This window comes from Aegilops tauschii, chromosome 6, assembly GCF_002575655.3.
Source record: "Aegilops tauschii subsp. strangulata cultivar AL8/78 chromosome 6, Aet v6.0, whole genome shotgun sequence".
In the NCBI taxonomy this organism is placed as follows: Eukaryota; Viridiplantae; Streptophyta; class Magnoliopsida; order Poales; family Poaceae; genus Aegilops; species Aegilops tauschii.
The window spans coordinates 434,309,852-434,333,197 of record NC_053040.3 but is presented as its reverse complement, the minus strand read 5'-3'; the positions used below and the strand labels follow the sequence as shown (position 1 = coordinate 434,333,197).

At 45.0% G+C, this 23,346-nt stretch overlaps 2 protein-coding genes across 2 annotated transcripts; one reads left to right on the top strand and one right to left on the bottom strand.

The window, feature by feature from the left end:
- Positions 1 to 1,082: 1,082 nt before the first annotated feature.
- LOC109757419 (lysine-specific histone demethylase 1 homolog 1) lies at positions 1,083 to 3,976 on the bottom strand. Its single transcript, XM_020316242.4, has one exon. It carries the CDS (start codon positions 3,827 to 3,829, stop codon positions 1,364 to 1,366), a length of 2,466 nt encoding a protein of 821 aa, XP_020171831.1. The 5' UTR covers positions 3,830 to 3,976; the 3' UTR covers positions 1,083 to 1,363.
- A 53-nt stretch (positions 3,977 to 4,029) lies between these two features.
- LOC109757420 (pterin-4-alpha-carbinolamine dehydratase 2, mitochondrial) lies at positions 4,030 to 8,896 on the top strand. Its single transcript, XM_073502373.1, has 7 exons — positions 4,030 to 4,265; positions 4,501 to 4,586; positions 4,673 to 4,732; positions 5,575 to 5,643; positions 5,981 to 6,098; positions 6,193 to 6,355; positions 8,511 to 8,896. Exons 1-4 carry the CDS (start codon positions 4,160 to 4,162, stop codon positions 5,614 to 5,616), a joined length of 294 nt encoding a protein of 97 aa, XP_073358474.1. The 5' UTR covers positions 4,030 to 4,159; the 3' UTR covers positions 5,617 to 5,643; positions 5,981 to 6,098; positions 6,193 to 6,355; positions 8,511 to 8,896.
- The last annotated feature ends 14,450 nt before the right edge of the window (positions 8,897 to 23,346 follow it).

Below are 23,346 nucleotides of genomic sequence, written 5' to 3'. Positions count from 1 at the left end.
GCTAAAAATTACTGACCGATAACGTATATACCATCTTGGTGAATCAAACAGAAACATGCAATCAACAGCGAAGAACGTACTGAGTTTCAAACATCCTAACATAAGCATGGGCTTATACCAGAAACGGCTAGCTACGAATTGAACAACCAATTGCGAATTTGCTTCAGGACAGGCTCGCCATTTTAAATTTGATGCAAATTTAATAGTGGCACTGCAAGCTTGTGAACCTTAAGCATGCCTCCAACCAGCACAGTTATATAATGTGTGTGCTATGAGTGACAACGTTAACCTTAAAATCAGGACATTATTCAAACAAGTCAAAACTACCGTCAAGAAAATTATTTGTCTTAACTACCATCGTAAAGGTCCTGAATTGGAGTAATTTTATCAAGATACAGTTAGATAATCAAAAGGCTCTATTTTAGGGAGCTCAGTAAATTTAAGTTATGTCGTATCTATTTGACAAAATTACAATAAATAATGTTCAGTTGGATAAGCCAATAGGAGTACTGCATTTCACTAGAATCAAGTTCGGAAAAGTAAAAGATTGGTTACCTGCTTCTTGGAGAAGTTATAGGTTTCCAGCATTTCCTTCAAAAATTATTTACTGCACACATAGTCAAACTAATAGGTTGTAAGGTGAAAGAATGGTATCACACTGACCATCTGATCAAACAAATTCTTGAGCTGTCACCTACAAGAGCCTCTACCCTACAGCTTGCTGAAGACAATGAATAATAAACACTAACATGCTTTGCAGTTCATATAAAACCACCTTCCAGAATAAGCAACACCGCACAATTAATCAATGAGACTGAATCCTGAAACAAAAACAAAGCACCAACAAAACAAGAAATGGCAACTTGGAGAAATATTCCAAACAATATCGAGAGTCATAACAACTCCCTCCGTAACAAAATGTAAGACGTTTTTATGCCCTATGCAAAACTAAAAAATGTCTTACATTTTGGTGCAGAGGGAATACCATATAACCACACCCAAATGGGAAAATGCTAGCAAGTGCTACATCACAAAAAAAGAAATGCATCACAATGTCATCACAGAAGTGTCAGAGAGGTGTATCAAGTCTGAACAGAAAGTACTGATAAGAATTCCATTATTTCCCATGGTGATATGATCTGCAATGACTACCCATGGTGATATGATCTTCAATGACTACCCATGGTTTAACCAGTATTACATGGCACAGCTTACACCTTGATGAGAATTGAGAGGTATATAGCAATCAATGAAATGAATGAATTACTTGAAGGGTCAGCAGCTATGTTGGACTTGCAAACTAAATGCTCAGAGCTGACAACTGTTACAGCTGAGTCAACCATTCCAACATCTTGACTGGATGCTACTTCTTAGAAGAAGCCTTTATCCGTGATATAAGGCTTTCCCCAGCATCACCCAAGCCATCCAATCCCACCAGTTTTGTCCCAAAATCTCGGTACAGTGTACTCAACCGCTGCTCGTCGCCTTCCATTGCAGCTAGCTCAGTTACATTCTCCCGCATTATTAGGCCGTACAGGAAAAGTGAACCAGAGCCTAACTTTCTGGCACCAATTCCAACACGCAGCAATGATGCTGAATCAGGTTCAGATATAGATGGGTCATGCAGAACTGAGAAGCCACCGAAAGCAACATCAGGGGTACGGAAGAGATCATCCAAATCAATGTTATCATCTTTAACAATATCTTTGACTTCATAACTGACAACTGTTTTCTCAGATAAGTCAACCTTTTTTGCTCTCTTTCTAGCGGCTCTTACAATATTGGCAGCCTCTCTGTACCCACTAAGCAGAGCTCCATGCATCGTTGCAGGGTACCGCCTATTTGTTGCCTCCCCGGCGAAGAAGATTCTATCACCAACACTCTCAGCCAAAATATCATAATCATCACCGGAAGACCCAATAGCCACATGGGAATATGATCCATATGAAAACTTGTCAGTGCCCCATCGAGTACATATTGCCTGCAGTGGGTTTGGTACCTCGATCCCCATGGGTGAAAATATATTTTTAAGTGTGTCTAACACCCTCTCGACATTTTCCATTGGTGACTTCTTCTCAAAACTGATAGCAGATTCCCCAGCAACAAGGGCAACGAGCAGTGGACCTCCTGAGACTGAAGAATAGCTATAGAACAGGAAGAATTCACCTCGTTGACTAGAGTCCTCAGTCAAATGCCCAAATGTATCAATCCTACCATCCCAGAAGTCAAAAGGGAATAACATCACAACCTTATTAAGAAGCCCAAAACCCAATCTCTGAATGGCCTCTCGTTTCTGAACTGGCAGCTCCGGCACAAAATCAATGTCCCCCTTCTTAAGCACACCAAGGGGAACAGTGCAGAGCGCCATATCACCACGGAATGTCTGCTTATCAGTGTAGACCAACACACCATCACACCCATACTGTATCCTTCGCACATTCTGTCCATAGAATATCGGGACGCCATCAGCAAGTGCTCGGACAAATTGGGAATTGCCACCAGGTATAAAGCAGTGGTCGCCACCCATTTCGTATGGATCATCCTGGTCCCAGAAGGCCATGGAGAGATCAGCAAGAGGAGCGGCATTGGCATACTCCAGGTTGGCCAGATGCCAATCAAGAAGCATCCGTTCCTCTGGCTCAGCGGCAACACCATGCGCTGCCCGGAATGCCTCGAGTGCCATGCCAAGTGACACATCCACACCGTGTGGGACACTATCTGCGATAACCTGCCTCAGCTGGCAAACCTTGTCAAGAAGCTGGTTAAAGGCAGCTTCAACACGACCATCCATGTCAGGGTCAACTGGGCGGCCATCCGGAAGATACAGCGGGCACTTGTCCCGCACCTTGTGAAGTGGGAACCCAAGCTGCCGTGCTATGACACCAAGGGGGTTCCCATTAATACCAGTGAGCACACTGCCTCCCAGATCAGCAGAAGCAGCAATGTCAGGATAGTCTGCTGCAGAGGACCGCATTGTCTTAGTAAACACACGGCCACCTGGGCGGAGTCGGCCTTCGACGATGGCAACCTTGAAGCCAAGGGACATAAGGTGGCGTGCGGCGGCGAGGCCAGCAAAGCCAGCACCCACGATGAGGACAGAAGGGGGAGGATGGGAGGGAGGGGGGATTGGTGGTAGGGAGACAATGGAGGGGGCGAGGCCGAAATTGATGTAGGCATGGTCCGATAGGAAGGAGTGTGCGGCGGCGACGAGGGGCGCATGCTCGGCGCGGATGGATGCGAGCGCGGCGTTGGCCGCGACGGGGGAGAGGGGATTAGAGCGCCACAGCGCGAGAATATGGTTGCGCACGACGAGGTAGTTGGCCTGGTCGGCGCCACCTATGAGCGGGATGACGGCGGCGGCGACCTCGTCCTCGGAGAGGGTATCCGCGGGGAACCCCGCGGCGAGCGCGATGGTGGCCTCGGAATCCAGCTCCCGCGCCAGGCGGAGGGAGGAGTTGGTCGGCGGGCGGCCGCGGCGGCGCGGGATGCCGGCGAGGTGCGCCGCGGTGGCCCCCGACGAGGAGGATGCGCGGAGGACGCGGACGCCGGCCGTGGGGATCATGCCGGGGAACTGCTTCTTGCGGCGGCGGCGCTTCCGCGCGACGGTGGAGTCGTCGACGGCCGCGGTGGCGGAGGGGGCGGACGGGGTCGGGGAGGACGTGGGCGCGTCCTCCTCCATGGGCTCCGCGGCGTCTCCCCCGGCCGCGCCGTCCTCCATGGGCTCCGCGGCGGCGTCCTGGTCCATGGGGACGAGAGCTAGATGCCCCTCGGCTTCGGGCGCGTCGGGCGGAGGCAAGGGCGGCGGCTGCGCCCCGTTGCCTTCCTCCATTGGGGTCTCCGGGGAGGGATGCGGCGAGCTTCCCTCGGCGACTAGATTTGGGAATTGGGAGGGTTCAGGGGTTGGTTTAGGGCCAGAACTGTGCGGGGCGAAGGGAGAGTCGGGACGGGAGGGAAGAGGTGTCTGGCCCTGTGGAATGTGTTTCCGTAAAACATGCATGAAAGAGTACTTCACCTCTCCCCGTTTCCGTGCCTAGTAGACGCATCCGTTCCCTCATCTCTGAACACGTGTCTCAAACAAAAAAAGAGTCTGAACATAGAAGCTTCACCTGGACTCCCCACGGCACTGCGCCGCTGTCTCCCCGAAGGCCGAAGCTTAGGGATGGAGGGGCGTACCCTACTCCGCGACCAGGCGGCACCCAGCGCGTCCGCCCCCACTGGCCGCTCCGCCTCGCAGGCGACGGGGGACGAGGCCGCGGCTGAAGTCGGTGAGCGCGCGCCGCCGCCGCAGCCCCGTTCGTTTTCTAAATCTCTCTCGATCTAGGCCTCCTGGCTGGCTCCTGAACTGCACCCCCGTTCGTTTTTCTCCGTTCCTGCTTACGAATCCGTGTCTCTCTGTTGTCGTATCATCACTAGGCCATCCCCTGATGCGTGCTTCTGAGCTTGAGGCCACTGATCACCATGCAGTCCTGTAAAAAAAGCATGCGTTTTTTTTCTTTGCAGAATTATCAAAAAGGAGCTGTGTCTCATGCAATTCAAAGGATTTACAGGCCATGTCAGAAGATTCTGCTAAAACGTTGCTAGAGCAGGTTTTCTTTTCTTCCCATGCTTTGCTATAGTAAAAAAAAAAACTTGATTAAGACCGGTTATGTTGACTGACCTCCCTTGAAAACAGGTGACTGGCTGGGAGGTGAAAAATGAGGGTGACATTCTGAAGTTGCACAGGGCATGGAAGGTGAAGAGCTTTGCGAAAGGGCTTGAGTTCTTTCAGCTTGTTGCTGCTGTTGCGGAGGAAGAAGGGTCTCCTTTCTTTTGCTCTGTTCTTCGGATTCACGTTGTCTCGTTGTTCAGAATTCAGTTTTTTAAATGTCCCCTGTTCTCACCGCATTGGAATTTAACAATATCATTGGCACATACGGACCACAGCAAGTCGATGCACTGCTTACTACTCCCTATCTATCAAAACACAAGACGCTTTTTGATACAAAGGAAGTATCAAAAAACGTCTTATATTTTGATACGGATGGAGTATTATCAAAGAGGAGTTATTCACTTCCTGTCCTACAGTCCTAAATCCCCACTGTAATATTTAACAATATCATTTGGCACATACAGGCCGCAACAAGTAAATGCTGCTAACTATTATATATGTTCAGTATGCCAGTATCTTCACTTCTTCACAGTGATATTAATTGTTTGTGTTGTTAACTGGACTCCACATAATAGACAGCATAGCTACCCAGCCCTCACCAAACCTGGCACCTCCTAAACTGTTATGTTATCAACGGACGACTCCAAGCTTTCAGAAGATATATTTCCCCTCATATATCCATGGTGTCATAATCAAACTACTTTTGTTCAAACTTTGCTACCTTATGTGTTGCATTTGGTATTGCAGTTATATTTAGCATGATGAGAGGCCGTATTTCTACATTTCTAAACGAAAATACCCCTGAAATTGGCCAAGAGATTTTGTATTTCACCCAGAATCCAACAAATTTCTTGGCACTTTTTTTTTGTTTCAGTAACAATCTTGGCAAATTATGTTTAAAACTTTAAATGGATATGCTTTTCCAGGTCACCACCCAGATCTTCATCTTGTTGGTTGGAATAATGTGAAAATTGATGTGTGGACTCACTCAGTCAGTAAGTGTTCCATATGGTTATTTGACTTGAGATTTCACTCTAGGATTTCACGCATTATCTTTAGTTAAAATCTCTTTTTTAAAACTGGAGTACTTATTTCACTATTTTTTGAAATTGTAATAATAGTCACCTCCGTTGATTTCCGAGAATAACGGAGCAGCATTGTTATAGTAGATTATTAAATCCCTTGGACCTGGAAAACCAATTGTTTTGTTGTATTCTATTCTGAACAGCAATGGTTTACTAGTTATTCATTTGCTGTTTTATGAACTCTGACGGGCTGACAATGATATGATGTGAACTAATTAGAGGTCTTTTGATCATGCAAAATTGGTAGGTAGGCGCTTGATGCCTATCAGCAGTTGGCCATTGTCATGATAAAACTTATTTTCGTTTAGGGAAATCCAATCAACTTAAATGAACAAGAACGAGCCATACAATACGGAGTGAAAATAGTAAGTATAACAGTTCATTCATCGTCAACTGGTGCTAAAAAAACATAAAAGCACAATAAGGACTCACAGGCATGTTTGTTTATTGTGGTAACAGGTGGTTTAACAGATAATGATTTCATCCTTGCTGCAAAGATCAATGAACTCAAGCTAGGAGGCCTTTTGAGCAAGAAAAAATCTACTGCCCAGGAGTAGCTCTCGTGAATCAAAAGATATATTTTTGTATTTTGTGACAATTGCATATGCCACTCCAAAAGCAGGTACTTCGACCATTGAGTTTCACTTCGCCTGTGATCATATCTATCTGTCCTGGGTGATGCATTTCTCTGATGATACGATTTGGGTCACCAATACTTTTCTGTTCTTCTGAATGTGTTCCGTAGTTTGAAGGCGGCTTACTTACTGTGTATGCAATTGCATAGATATATGATGTAGCGTGTCACCAAAACTCTCTAGCCTTTTTAGGATCTGTTTTGCATTGTGATAGCCTTTCGAATTCGAGGTTTGACCCAAAAATATCACTACAACTATTAGAGATTTTCCTAACGAACTAAATTGTACAATCCAACACAGTTTGAAGAAACAACACACGACTGAGTTTTGTTACTAGAGCATTTTGGATAGGATAGACCAAAAAATATTGATGCAGTAGTTGATCTGGATCCTACATAGATGCTGATGGGCAAGAACTGAAGTGGTGAGAAGGGCCTATCTGAACTCAAATATTTCAGAATTGGATCTTGCAGGCAGATATTACATGGACTTGGCCTCAATGGGTAGGGTCGGCCATGACTAAGCATGTCAGCAAGAAAGGATAATTTACGTTTAGGAATTTATGAATGAAAATGAATTATTGTGAGCTAGCTTCAAGTAAGATGAGTCGTAGGATTAACACAAAAAAGAATAGCCACATTTCTGAATTTGTAAGGAGAAAGGAGAGTCATATTCACCAAGGTTGAAGTCCTTGGTTGCATTTTTATTTCTCATACAATAGTAACCTTCATGAAAATTATACATGAAAAAGTTGCCTAAAAAATGATAAGCTACCAAAAACATTGAGTTTGTTAGAGTTAGTATGATGAAGTAGCAAATTTTTAACATTTAATCCATTCTAGATTGGCCCCACTATTACTTTTTTTCCTGTTTGCTAGTAATTTTAATCACTTCACTTGACATTTAATTATCTTCCAAGTGCACCACATCAGAGATGTGGTAGCTAATGGTGCTCGAAGATGTAGTATATCCAACACCATACGTAAAATCACAAACACACATTGAGTTTGTACCCCAATCGCCACCCCCGATGTAATCGAAAAATCACCGTATGAACCCTAGAAGCCGTCGGTGCAGAATCGATGGATTCAAGTGTTCATCGCCAGTGTTTCCCCTAATCCAATCCCCCACCTCCGATGTGTTCAATCCCCTCCCTAACTCTCCAATCGTGTGCTCAAATCAAATCTAGCCCGAGTCAAAAACAGTAATCTAGAGACAGGGCAAGGACTTACCACCATGGCTGATGCGCTCCGGTGGAGTTCTGCAGTCGCTCCGGTGGTCGCCGCCGTCTTGGATCGTCCTGCAGCCGCTCCGGTGGTCGCCGCCGCCGGTGTGAGTGGGGAAGAGGGGAGAGAGCGGTGAGGAAGGGAGGTGTGGGTAATTTATGACGCGGCTTCAGGAAACAACGCAACGTCTCGAGACCACATCCACGCGTGCAACCGCCCATGCCCACGTGCCTAGGGTTGCACCGCTCGCGCCTGGCTCCACAAAAACGGCCGATTTGAGTGTTCCTCTGGATGCAGCCCAGAGGTGCTTTAAGTTTCGTGCGGGCCAACTTTTAGATGCGACCCGAGCAACCAAACAGGCCAAAACTGCCCGCGCGGGCCTAATGCAGGTAACCATACGAATCCTTGATGTATTTCAACATGCTCTGCTTCTGGATGGGGACTATATGATGATAGTGTTATTCTAAAGGTGAGATGCCACCACCATGTTTCTGTAGCTCACATCTGTCTGTACTCATTAGACAGAACTTGTATCAAAATAAGAATACTGATAACCTTAATTTAATTCCATTGCTAAACTTGCACTGTTGCAGTTTTTGTTCTGTGCTTCTCCAAATTCTCTCCTGGCCATCGTCTATCTCTCCTACATAGCTAGCCCGGTGCCATGTCAGTAGCTAAGCCAAAACTTTTAAGATGCTTGTGTAGCAAAATGCATCTGGAGAAGCTCATTTATCTTTCAGTTACTCTGCATAAAGTGTAATATTCTGTTTGGTTTTGGTTACTGGTGATGGTCTATGTCTCCAGGCTTTAAAAAAATGATGGCTATGCTCAACCTTCTCAATACTAACCGACAATAACAACTCAGCTGTATCCAGCATTTCCTATTCATTGGTTATAACAATTGATTTGTATGTAGGATTCGTCCAGTATATATTCTGGGATAAATGATGGTTTGGCGATGCTATTGGTTCTTCATGAGAAGTTCAAGGAGGATTTGATATTATTTTATTGTTAATGAGTCATGCCAGTAAGCTTTCTGTATTTGTTCGCCGTGAGGAGCAATGGGGCATTGCACACTTACCTATGTATACTGCTACCTGATTATCGTTGGTCTTTTGTATAAAGGCCTTGCTATCATTATGTATGGTCCTTCTTCTCTAATGTGTATTATGAATGGTCTTTTGACCTGTGGAATGTATTCCTAATCCTGATCTATAGAACTGCCTTTCTGAACTTGATATCTCAGTTGTACTAGACAATGCTTATTTGGCCAAATGCTCATGGGTTCAGTTACTTGATCCATTGCTTTCGGTATCAAACTGTCCGCTACTTTGAGCATCTGGCTGCATACTCTATTATTTGTATTTGGTGCACTGGACCAAGAGCGCACAGAGGGAGCTCTTCTCCGCCACGCCTAGGACAGGAACAGGGAAAATCCACCACGGTGCCACCAATGAACAAGGTAAACACGAGCTATCGGTCGCTTATAAATTCCTTACTTCTGTAGTGTCGATCTAGGGTTCATGTGAGTGGATCTTACTGTTCTTTGGACTTTTGGCCGTGTATAAAAATGCTGCTTGGTTGTCAGTAGTAGCTGCAGTTCTATTGTTGTCAGTAGTATGCACTGGTCCGATGTCAGAACCCATGAAGATCCATGACAGTCCATCTGGGTATATTGATGAGGTTGTGTAGAATGCTGCTACTGAATGTTTGAAATATATTCACGACAAGATGGATTGAGTTTGATTGCCCGATGGTAAAGAAGATGCAGGCTGAGATAAAGCTTCTATCAGTTAATGTTGAAGATAGGGACATGACAATCAAGGCTCTGAAAAAGAAGATGAGAAAGTATATGAAGCAAGGGCTTTGGTTTGTGTGCAGATAACATGTTTCATTCTGCAAATCGTCTTAACGATTTGTGGCTAATGGTCTGTCTCTGGGTACTACTCCTATCGAAGTTAATGCCAACTGGGCTCTCTATTTATATTAGATATGGGCCACTGTTTAATTAGTCACCTTGCCTCTCTTGCACTTAACATTTTTTAATTAGACTTCTCACTGTAATTATCCAGCACTGCTTGGCCTCTCATTTTGATTAGCCTATCATTAAAATTGGAAACACCGGAATTGACGCTTGCGTATGAGTGCATACAGGTTGTCCTTGGGATTTCCTTTGTAGCAAACTCGATGGGTTGTAGATACGCTTTCTTAGGGCATTGTTCTTTGTACAATACATGAAGCGATCTGCTCGTGTGTGTGTGTGTGACTTTGTCTGATTTTTAGGCTTTGGATTTTCTGTTGGTTTATCTAATAACTCATGGTAGCATTTGATTTATTTTTTATCAATTACTATGTCTCAGTTGTCGAACAGGACAGTAAGAGTCTGTAATAAAATTCTTGCACAACAAAGATCGCTGTCGTTCAGTTGCCCAGAGCCCCAGACCTTTGTTTTCGTGGTATAGATCCAACTAATGTCAACTTTAGTACTCTGGAAAATCATATAACTCTTCTGAAATTTCCCATGGCACAAGCCGAGGCAAGCATCAGGTTCGGCAGCCATTCCGCCCTGGAATGCTGGTAGCACTACATTCGCACAATCTCTTGCCAGTTTCCTTGGCTTGCTGCCGCAATATATTTACACTGTACTGCGTAGCAAATTGGCAAATCAATATAGGTTCACCGTTAAGCTCTAACCGAATTTTGCTTGGTCTCTGAATCGATTTCCATTTTGGTTCACGTGTGTCGTTCAACCAGGATGACTCCGGCTACCTCCTGACGCTGGGGCTCGGGTCCGTCAGCCGCGCGGCGGCTGTAAAGTACGGCAGCGTGCTGCTCCCAGACATCACGCGGCCCAACATCGTGGAGGCGCTGCTCATGGCGTCCCTGCCCATGGCAGCCGCCGTCCTCATCTTGCTCAAGCTCAGCTCCACTTCCACTTCCACACGGGACTAGGGCTTGTACCACCTTCAAGTTCAGATAATATCATGTGTCTTAATTCACTTTCATTTTGCAACTCAAGAACAAGAACAGAATGCAAAAAAGTAGTATTCTGTCCGGAAATCTTGTGTTCTATCGCAAAAAATTGCACTTGAAGATGCGGATGCCTGTTTATTCTGAATTTGGAGCGACGAGAAGGATATTCACTTGCGTAGCCTCATGTACCGGGATGCTCTACTGGAAAAAGATATGTATTTACAAAGAATGTAAGCTTCATCGAGCTTGATATCAGCGGCCGTGAATCAGACGACTGTTACATGCTCTAGGAAATATGAGTGCGTCTACAGCAAAATTCATGCTTTACAAGGGTATCTCAAAACAAAATAAATATGGCGTCAATAAAATTAGTTGACACTAAACCTCTCCGTTGCCACTTCACTGCCGTAAAAGATGAGCCTCTCCAACAGAACACATGCATGCAACAGCTCGTCGAATCCTGATGGATTGAAGAATTGCAGATAAGATAACACCATAACTGGCGTTGAAGAGAATGCATTGCGCGGTGAATATTTACAGGGGCTACAGGTTGTCCTTCAGCCACTTGGATGCCCCGTTGACAATGGATCTGAAAGAATTCGACAGAGAACTTGGTCAACATGAGGACATAATAACGTAAATGCAATTGATTGCAGAACCAAGTCAATAAAAAACCAGTATAATCATTAATAGGTTCAGTACAATAAAAAGGAACTGAACATGAATTTCTACGTCGACAAATCTTTTCAGACATGTAACAACATATAATCAATGAGAATATACCGAAGGATATAAGGCCCTCTGGCATTGATGACATGTAAACAAGACCAAACACCCATCAGCAATTGCAGTATAACGAAATCAAGTTCAGCATTTTTACCCAGCAAAATCAGAAAGTTTCTTCAACCAGTCACCCTCCCCATCATCAGGTTGATCTGATACTTCTGGAGCAGCACGGCTTCCATTCTCTTTATGTACAGCTACAACACAGACATGTGAATTTAGTTTCTCCTACAAAAGTTGCTTATTCCCTTATCAAGCAGCAACGATAGGACACAGCAATGTTCCTCACTTCCTCCGGTAACGATCCAAAATGGAAATGAACTTTTCGCTAACAAGAGGGAGAGACAAAGCAAGGATCAAATCTATGCATGTATATTTCATGCTTACGTTTTGGCTTCACAGGTGCACTGGCAAAACCACCATTTTTCAACGATGCAAGTTCCTCAAGTAACTCTTTTTCACGCCCACTGTATAGTAGAAATTCAGAGATAAGGGCCGAGTGCTTATGTGGCTGTAGAGTACTAGTGTATACTGAAAAAGGCTCAAGAGGGAAAGTGTGTTTTCACCTTATACGATTGGGTATAGAAACCTTCACAGCGAATAGATGATCACCACGTATAGATGGCCTATTCAACGATGGAACTCCTTGCTTCGCTAGGACCAATACATCACCAGGTTGGGTGCCTGGAGGTATTCGAAGTTCACTAGTTCCATCAAGAATCCTGACCTGCTTGCATCAAATTTCGAAACGAATGTTACACTACACCATAATTATTACTCCCTCCGTCCCAAAATGTAAGACCATTTTTTAGATTATTTTTTAATGATATCAACACCATGATTTAGGCAGTAGGCAGTATACATGAAAGAACTATTACAATATGCCATCATAATTAGTATTAGATATGCATCATGTAATCTTATTAACTTCCAAAGTAAAAAACATAACATGAACAAGATTTGGTCCATACTCATCACAAGAGGTATATCATAAAATTCAACTAATCAGCAATGTCCTAGATCCTAATCATAGTGGCAACCGATATGATCAAGAAAGCGAGATACATGACACATAGGTACTACTACAAACCCTCAGTCTTGAAGGGGGACTACTCCCGCATCGGAGCAACAAGGGTTGATGTAGACCGAAGACAGAGAACCTCCCCCCTTAAGTAGAGTGTCAGATAAAGTCTAAAAATAAAGATCACCTTGGAACATGGAGTGACGCCGGCACAAAAAATCAGTCAAAAAATAAGGGGTGTTCTTGGGGTATATATATGCCATCAGGCACCAGAGGTCACCGAGGAAGCATTGGACAGAACTTGATTGTGGTAGCACCCCTAAGGAAGTTAAAATCCAAGCAAAACTTAAACGAAACAGTGAGTTTGAGTTAGTCCATAAATAATACTACACGTCGGCGCACCAATTATTCACCTCCACGTCGGCGCACCAACGAAGCGGTCGCGCATCCGCCACGACGTTCAGATGCCAGACGGGTAGCACTGCCTCCGGTGAGTCAGCGGAGACACGCCTAGTGCCGGATCCATGCGTCATTTGGAAGGACGCAATGGATTTCCACTAGATGGAGTCCGACTCCTCCCGAGCGCGGCAAAATGTAAGGCGGACGGCCATCTTCTCCTCGGGGCCGCATGAAACGAGCTCAGGGTCAACAGATCGGGAGGTGTAGGATTCGGATCCGCTGCCCGCCATGCCGAAGAATGCGGGAGATCGTCGGATGGGAGCTTGTGGGCAGAGGAGTGGAGTGGAATGCGGTTAGGGTTTCGTTCGAAGTGCGGTTAGGGTCCAATTTATGCGGTGTTGGGTGGATCAGAGTGGGTCGGATCCGATGTGTCGGACGCGTTTGAGCGTCTCGATATCCGCCCCAGGCTGAATACGAGGAGTGTTGGTCAGTCCGGGCGTTTGGGCCGGATATGGGGCGTTCGGTTGGGCGGCATTTTTTCATCCGGACAATGACCAGGCAGTGGCGTGCGGCGCTGATATGGGATCCAGATGTACTCCCTGTGTAAAAAAAAATAGAAGAGTGTTTAGATCACTTATATTTCTTCACCGAGGGAGTAGATGATTTTAGTGCCTTGAAGCTAGACATGGTAATTTGGAAGATGCACACAAGGCAGTTATTTTTCCTTTAGAATTCTGTTAAACATATATTTTATATTCCGAATTATAAAGAAGGCAAACAGGCTCAAAATCCACTACGGAGGATGCGCTGCCTGCGATCTGGTACGCACCACGCTCCAACCAGCTGTCCGGCTAGCCGGCACTATGATGGCAGCGCTAGATACCTACAGACCTGCACAGATTTGCCGCTGGCCGCCCGCAAAATCATCTGTACCGCTCGCGCCCCGGTACAAAATCTTGCAGAGACTCGTTTTCGCGGGCGTACAAACCTTGTAGGGATGACAGGTAGGCGACGCACACGCAGCTAGCAATGGCAGGGCATCGGCCGGCCATAATATACGTACGCACGGCCGGGCGCGGCTTCGATTCCGGCCGGGAGCCACCGCACGCATGGCTGGAGCGTTGCTACACAGACGACGATTGCTAGCCGATACAAGCACGACATGGCTCCTCACACCATCGATTAGCAATTCTGAACAGCTGTAGGCGCTTGGATTACCATCGTGCATGTATCGTTCAGCCAAAAGTCGTCCGTGAAGTAGTTCCGTTGTGTCCGCACCGCACGCCAGCACGGCGGCCTCGCCAGCGATTAAACTACGCAGAGAGAAACATATTAAACGGACGGACGCTAGCTGCGAGCTCGTAACGTACCGCAACGAACTTGTGGGCTGGTCGACAGGGACGCCAGGCTGAGAAAAGAAAGGGAGAGAAGGCGCCAAACGGGCGAGCCAGCGCAGGATGGTACGCTCCCGCACGACATTCGCTGCCCGGCCAGCGAGGACGCAGTGATGACGCGCGGCACGGAGGACGACGACGGAAGCGATCGTGCGGCCCAGCAAAAACCTGAGCCGGGTGCGCGTTGGATTTTAGTCGCTTTGGAGTTGGTTTGGAGTGCGTCGTCGTCCCTCTGCTGCGTCTCCAAATCCTACGAAACCGATAGAAATCGATACCAACCCGTGGTCGCTTGCTGTTAAAGAAAGAGAGACGAGGTTAGTGCTCACAGGGAAAGGAGATTTGCCGGGGCTCATGATTGATGGGGACGGCCGATTCAGCGGCATTGTTAACGCACGATCGATGGATGGAGAGAGAAAACAACGCCAACTTTTGGGGGCTGGGCCCGGCGGCCGAACTGGCAACAGTTCCTTTCAGAGTCCATGTTGCAAGCCCTATCCATCTGGATTGTTCGGAGGACAGGTTGGTAATTAGCGGAGAGGATTAGCTTATCTATGAATCTGTCTGTTGCTATCACCCCCTTTGCATATATACTTTGATACTTGATACCTGACATCATTTGGGGTGCATCTTCTGCGTCTGAAGAATTTGCGTGCGGATTGTGATTTTCCAGCAGCTTCGATTTTGTGATTGTATTTAGAGGGAAAAATGACTTGACCCAAAGTTGTTGCATCCCAAAATTTTGAAATGTGAAATATTAAATTAGGGTTAATTAATTACTTTTTCCATTTTGTCCCGTGATTGCTTTGCTTTTAGCTAGTTTTGACTAGGAGTTGATTGAATTGCTTATTATTTATAGCTCAAAATAATTTTGAAATCATTCAAAAACCTAAAATCATTTCTAGAGATTATTTAAAATGCCAAAATTTAGCCTACAAAATACGTGCGGCCTTTTCTTCAATATTTTTGACTAGATTTTTTTTCCTAGGCCCCAAACAATATTTCAAACCCTAAATTAATTTAGGGAATAAATTGAACCCTAAGTCATTTTAGGGAATATTCACAATTAGGGTTAAAATAATTTGAAATGAGTTCCCTAAGCCCCAAATATTAATTGGACAACTATAGAATTTTACCAAAAAAGATTTGGATTGAATTTGGTTTGTAAATCAAATTTAAACTTTAAAAGGAAAAGGAAACATAAAAGAAAAAGGAGGACAAAACCTATTCAAGCCAAGCCGGGCCAAGACCTATCTAACGCATCACAACCCAACCAACGACCCAACAGCCTTACTGAACCGGTATACGCATGAAGTAATGGCGACCATCGGATCTCTTTAGATCCAACGACCACAGCCGCCCGCACACACTCTCTGTCTCACCCACCGACCGCGGGCCCCACTCTTCAACTTCGTAAATCTCCTGCCCTCGCGCGACGCCCACGTCGCCCGCAATAGCCAGTTAGGATTCCCACACACCTGACCACGATGGAGCCCCTGTCGAGCCCCTGTAAGAACCCCCACCCCGGCCCCCCTCTCTCGAATCCTAGCTCGCGAGTCACCTCCTCGGCGATTCCGACATCACTGGTAAGCCTTCAGTCCCCTTTTGCCTCAGTTAGATTAGTCGTGACCCTCACTCTATCGCTCACCCCTTGTCTCACTCAAGACCACACGAAAACAAGCAAACGGTCCACGTCGAAACTCAACATCGCCAACCACCACTCCAATTGCTCGCCGCCATCGCCAGAGGACTCACAGGACACCGCTAAGGATAAATTCGAGCCAACCGCGTCGCGCTAAATCCTAACGACCATGCTACCGTCGGCGACGACCACTAGAGAGACCAGACCAACCACTCCCGAGCATCATATCCGCCACCCTCATCGTCTTCGGCGACCTGGTGCCGCTCGGTGAGCCCCCCTCACCTCTCTGCTATTTGATATCAACTCCCACAATTAGATCGCAGCCGAACCGATATCCTCCAAACACATGTCGTCGCGTCATTAAAATGGTTGAAGTGGTACCTATTAATGTCATTCGTTGATATATGGTTCAACAATGCACAACAGCCCACTTAAACGAATTGGTATCATCCAATAGGAAGCTTTGACATGTCCCATATTTTGTTTCAATTTCTTTTCAACCAAATTAGTTTCTATAACTTTTGCAGAAAATCCCATGTAAACCAAAATCCTTATAACTTTTTTATCCACAACTCTAAATGAGGTGATTATTTTTTGTATATTGATCCTCATGGAATGCTCTATGCACGAGAAACATTATTTCACGTATGCACACTGCAATTTTGAATTCATTCAAAATTGAATTTTGAATCTCTATTAGGGCCTAAAACGCAAATTATGATTCTAAATGGAGTGGGTCTATTTTTGCAGATTTATCCTTATGATGTAAAATTTCAGATAGGGCCCTTAGTTCCATAAATACAATAACTAAAGTTTGACATGATCAAACTTTGGTTGAAGATCAGAAACTACTGCCATGGAAACTCTTTTGCTACCGTAGTAGAGGTTTCGGAAATGCTACCGTGACACGCTTTTGAGCCAAACAATATTCAACTTTTAATTTGGCTTAACTTCCAAAACCATTCATCCAAACCAATTGAATATTTTTGCATTGTGTTCATTATGATCACAAGAATCTAGTAGAAGTTTCTCACCCAAGTTTGAACTTTCCGAATTCAATTTTATTTGAATTTGATTTCAAACATCATTTGAAGCTAGAATTCAAACTACATGTCCAAATAAAATGAGTCTTTTTATTAAAAATGGTGATCACAACATTTTGAGTCCAACTAAAGACATTCAAATTTAAATTTATTTAAATTTGAATATGAACTTGTTTGACCTTAGTTCATAAAGCACACACCCAAATGCAATGATTCCTTTTGCATACTGAATCATGCGGTGAACCTTACCCATAAGACATCTTATACCCAAATACATCGGACTTGTTTGAGCCCCCTCGCAAGGGTGAACCTTCCATGCTAGATCAAATTTAAATTTAAATTGAACTTCAAATGTTCATAACCTTGAAACCATGCACCCAATCAAATTGAACCCTTTGCAATTGAAGACTTGGATCATATACTTGTCATTCATATTCTATGACCCCAATATTCACAACCCCGACCTATTTGAGTTTGAACTCAAAACAAACCTCATTCCACTATAACATGAACCATAGTGACCCTACCCAAATAATTCCATTGTATATGAACCCTTATGTCTTGTGCAGACCATTGAGCAACTTGTACGTCGTTTCCCAAACACTGTTGACCCTACTCAATGCTAGATCAAGTGTAAACTTATGAAGCCATAGTTCATCACTCATTAACTCTATTGATTTGACTCTTTCACCCATAACACCTCACAACCCCATCAAGACCTAAATCATACACCAACTTAGTTACGTTGTTTGCTTTGATGTTTTTCGATGGTATATTTGTTTATGTGAAGTCTTTTCTTACGATACATTGTTCGCAGAGCGAAGAGTAACGTTGCCAAGACTGTGAGAGCAAAGAGCTTCAATAATACGAGGCAAGTGGAACCTTTGATCATGTCCCCTGTTATTTTCTTGCATGTAGAAGTTTCGATAGGAATTGGTTGCTGCTACTTCTTGAGCTTGCGTTGGTTTTTCCCTTGAAGAGGAAAGGGTGATGCAGCAAAGTAGAGATAAGTATTTCCCTCAGTTTGAGAACCAAGGTATCAATCCAGTAGGAGGTACAAGCAAGTCTCCAATATATGCACCTGCACAAAAAATCAAACACTTGCACCCAACGCGATAAAGGGGTTGTCAATCCCTTCACGGTCACTTGCAAGGATGATATATGATAGAGATGGATATAAAAGATTGCTAAAACATAAAACAAAGTAAAAACAAATAAATTGCAGCAAGGTATTTTTGGGTTTTTTTGGTTTATAGATCTGAAAATATATGATGGAAAATAGACCCGGGGGGGGGGGGGGCATAGGTTTCACTAGAGGCTTCTCTCTTGAAATAAAACATACGGTGGGTGAACAAATTACTGTCAAGCAATTTATAGAAAAGCACAAAGTTATGACGATATCCAAGGCAATGATTATGAATATAGGCATCACGTCCATGTCAAGTAGACCAAAACGATTCTACATCTACTACTATTACTCCACACATCGACCGACTCGTGCCTGCATCTAGAGTATTAAGTTCATAAGAACAGAGCAACGCTTTAAGTAAGATGACATGATGTAGAGGGATAAACTCAAGCAATATGATGAAAACCCCATCTTTTTACCCTTGATGGCAACAATACAATACGTGCCTCGCTACCCCTACTTTGTCACTGGATGAGGACACCACAAGATTGAACCCAAAACTAAGCACCTCTCCCATTGCAAGAAGAACCAATCTAGTTGGCCAAACCAAACCGATAATTCGAAGAGAAATACAAAGATATTTAATCATGCATAAAAGAGTTTAGAAAAGACTCAAATAATATTCATAGATAATCTGATCATAAGTCCGCAATTCATCGAATCTTGACAAACACACCGAAAAAGAATATTACATCGGATAGAACTCCAAGCACATTGAGGAGAACATTGCATTGAAGATCAAAAAGAGAGAAGAAGCCATCTAGTAACTAGCTATGGCCCCGTAGGTCTGTGGTAAACTACTCACGCTTCATCGGAAGGGGAATAAGGTTGATGGAGAAGCCCTCCGTGATCGAATCCCCCTCCAGCAGGGTGCTGGAAAAGGCCCCAAGATGGGATCTCACGGGACCAGAGGCTTGCGGTGGCCGAAAAGTATTTTGGTGGACACTTCTGTTGGTTTGGGAATATTTGGGAATTTATAGGCTAAGAATTAGGGTTGGAGGACTCCCGTGGGACCTACAAGCCAGGGGGCGCATCCTGAGGGCCTGTGGAGCCCTCGGGACTCTTCTGGCCCCCTCTCCAAGCTCCGTGGGTGTCTTCTAGTCCAATAAAAATCATCAAGAAAGTTTTATTTCGTTTGGACTCTGTTTGATATTCCTTTTCTGTAAAACTCAAAAACAAGGAAAAAACATAAACTGGCACTGTGCTCTAGGTTAGTCCCAAAAATAATATAAAATAGCATATTAATGCATATAAAACATCCAAAACATATAATATAATAGCATGGAACAATCAAAAATTATAGATACGTTGGAGACGTATCAAGCATCCCCAAGCTTAATTCCTACTCGTCCTCGAGTAGGTAAATGATAAAAACAGAATTTTTATGTGGAATGCTACCTAACATATTTATCAATGTAATCTTCTCTATTGTGGCAAGAATATTCAGATCCATAAGATTCAAAAAAAAGTTTAATATTGACATAAAAACAATAGGGTCTTTTACATTGGTGTCCCTAACTCGAACCCACTACTCAGATTTGCCCCTAATTTCGAAGCATGCTCAAATTTACCCCTCTACCGTTATGTGCCATTACAGAAATGCCCTTCCGTGCCGTTTCCGTCTGGTCAAAGGGCTTTGACCGTTTTCCTCATGTTTAATGGACATTTTTGCCCCTCTATGCACATGTCACTTACACGTGGGACCTACCCCAGGAAAAAAACTCTCTTTCTCTCATCCCCTCTCTGACGTACACATGGACCCCACCAATATAAAAAAACTCTCTCCCTCTCTCAGAATCTCTCTCTCCCTGACATGGCGAGGCTTGGCGGCTCGGGCGGTGGCTGTCGCCGGTGAGGGCCAGCGTGCCTGCGCGTGAGGACAATAGTGGCAGGCTCGGGGTTGTCCGGCGGAGGGGGTGGAGCCGCTGCCCGCAGCTATCGCCGGAGCTATCATTGGAACTACATCCTGAGAGCGCGTGAGATCTTCTGCCAACGATGCCGTTGCTAGCCACCGCGGCCGGAGTCCAAATCGAGCAGCACGAGCATGTCCATGAGGTTTGGCGGGTGCCTCTCCTTCGCCCTGCGCAGTGGATCTGGCCTGGGGCTGCCCGTAGACGACGCCTAGGACGTCAAACTCCGCCATGGCCGTCGCTCTTCCCGTCCTAAATTTGGCCGCTCTAAGCCATTCTTGACCTACCCGACCCCTATTCCATCGTCAAGGAAAGCAGGCGCCCCTACTCCCATCTTCCCCCGCCCGATTCCGTGCCTGGAGCCCCCTGACAGAATCCGGCCGCCATGACCAACCTCGGTTCGTGCACGCACCCATCTACACCCTGCCGCTCCTAGTGAGCTTGACGCGTCTCACGCAGCTTGCGTGCCTCACGCAGGAAGCGCCGTCCTCCCACGGTCATCCTCCTCCCCTACGGCGAGCCGCCGACGAGCGTAGGCGCTCATGGCCGGGAACGCGTGGAACGAGGGTGTTGACCCTCAAAGTGGGTCCTACCGGGAGGAGATGGATGAGAGATAGTTTTTTTGTTTTTTCCTGGGTAGGTCCCACCGGTAAGTGACTGACCCACGGGAGGGCTGAGTTGGCCTAGTTTTCCTTTTATTTTTTTAGAGCGGGTCCCGCATGTAAGTGTCACATGGATTCAGGGGCAAATCGTCCGACTAACGTCCAGAAAACGGTCAAAGCCCTTTGACCGGACGGAAATGGCACGGAAGGGAATTTCCGTAATGGCACATAACGGCAGAGGGGTAGATTTGAGCATGCTTCGAAATTAGGGGTAAATCTGAGTAGGTGGTTCGAGTTAGGGACAGAAATGCAAATGGCCCAAAACAATAATACTTCAAGCATACTAATAAAGCAATCATGTCTTCTCAAAATAACATGGCCAAAGAAAGCTATCCCTACAAAATCATATAGTCTAGCTATGCTCCATCTTCATCACACAAAATATTCAAATCATGCACAACCCCGATGACAAGCCAAGCAATTGTTTCATACTTTTGGTGTTCTCAAACTTTTTCAACTTTCACGCAATACATGAGTGTGAGCCATGGATATAGCACTATATGTGGAATAAAATATGGTGGTTGTGGAGAAGACAAAAGAAGGAGAAAGTCTCATATCAACTAGGCGTATTAACGGGCTATGGAGATGCCCATCAATAGATATCAATGTGAGTGAGTAGGGATTTTCATGCAACAGATGCACTAGAGCTGGATAGTAACATTGTCCCTTCTCTCTTTTCTCTCTTTTTTTTTTATTTTGGGCTCTTTGGCCTCTCCTTTTCCCCCTTTTTATTTTATTTTTCGTCCGGAGTCTCATCCCGACTTGTGGGGGAATCTGTAACATCCCAAATTTTTAATTTGGAATGTTATACATAGATCATCATTGCATATCATGTTTTGTTTCATTTTGACAAATCCTCGATAAATCCTAAGCAACTCAAGGACCCTCGGAGAGAGTTGGGGATTTTCTCGAATTTTCTTATTTGATTTTTCCAACGAGGATTGGGATTTTAATTATTTTTCTCTCCGGAAAAAAAAAATACTTCAATATTAAATAAACAAGAGGAGAAAATATGACTTCTCCAAAACAATTGAAATACTGGAGGAAAAATATTAAAATCATTATTTGGAATTTAATTGGATTTTAGTTGCAATTTTTATTGCATTTAAAAATATGCATGTTTTCAAAATATTTATTTTTGATTTTAAAAATGTTCACCCTATTCTAGATTTTCTAACAAGACGGGGAAAATTTATTTCATATTTTTCTGATTTTTATTTATTTTTCTACGCAATATTTTCCGCGGAACTTATTAAAAAAAAAAACAAACGCGCCCGCGCCGGCTAGGCCGAGCCCAAGCCGGCGGCCCGCCCCGTCGCCCCTCTCCTCTTCCCGCACGCCCGCCGTCGCCGGAGTCCGAGCTCGCCACGGGAGCCACCGCCGCCTCGGATGCCCCTTCCCCAAGCCGCCCGCACCCCCCTTTCCATAAATAGCCCCCCCTCCGTTTTCCTCACCACCGCCGCCGGAGGAGCCCGCCGCCGCCGTCGCCTTATTGCCTCGTCGCCGCCGCCGCCGGGAGCGCCGGAGCCGCCGCCCCCTCGCCGCCGGAGCCCCTCCCCGAGCCCCGCACCCCTCGCGCCCGAGCCCCGCCCGCCGGAGCCCCTCGCCGAGCCCCGCCGCCGAGGTACTGCCGCCGGCCGTCTCGTTGTTGACCGGTTTTCTGTAGATCGATTTTTTTCGGTTTTCTTATTTCACGAGCGTTCACCGAACCGTTCGTTTTAACGAACGCGTTCGTCGGTTTTTCTCTGTTAACGAACGTCCGTTATTTAACCGTTCGTCCGTTTTTCTTTTCGTCGGATTTTCTCGTTATTTTCTCAGATTCGATTTCTGATCGAATTTTCGAATCTGTTTAACTTCTCGCTCGTTTATCGGAATCAGGCGATTCAAGCGCCTAGAGTTTCGTCTCGAAGTTCTCTTTCCGTTTAACCTACTCAAACAAGTTTTTGCTAGAGTAAAATTTGACCTAGATCCAGATTAGCAAACGAAGTTTCTTTGTTTCGCCGTTTGACTTCCGTTGCTTCTTTCGAGTTGATTCTTTTTGCAAACCGGAGTTCTTAAGTTGAACTTTCTGGTTGGATCTTTCATTCGAGTTTTACCTGTGCATTAGATGAGTACTGATTGTATGCTTGTTTGTTTGCGATAGAGTACCCGGAGTGTGCCGCTTGTTACTTCGACTCGCTAGGTTTTGCGGATCATCAGCAAGGCAAGTAACACTTTGATCATACCCCGTTCATACCCAGTTTTATTGCATCAGATCTGTTTTCCTCAAACACATTGCATGATTAGGATCTAATTAAACTGTGGGTATTGGGAAGTAGTTGAGGTAGTACCTATTACCTGTTTTATTTTATCAAACCCTTGGGAGTTACCTCTACGTTGCTATTATATTGCCATGCTATGCTCGTAGACGTGGATTGGGTTTGAGAGATATTCATGACAGATGTGAGATGCTTAATAATGGTTCAACTTAAGGTGGCAACTAAAACTCACATCTGGGTGGATTGAGGCACCTGGAGAACCCAGTGTTGTCTGTATGTATAAGGTCCGCCACCCAGGCTCAAAGGGATCATAAGATTATTCATGCTAGAAACTTCCGTGTGCAGCCACAAGCTATTATGGGCTCTAGCATAGCTGAGTAGGTTACAGGATCTCTTGAAGAGGTGGACTAGCAGATGTAGGGGAAAGTAGGTGTACTGGTCCATCCAGAGTAGAGAGTGATTGTTTCTGAAAGACTGTGTC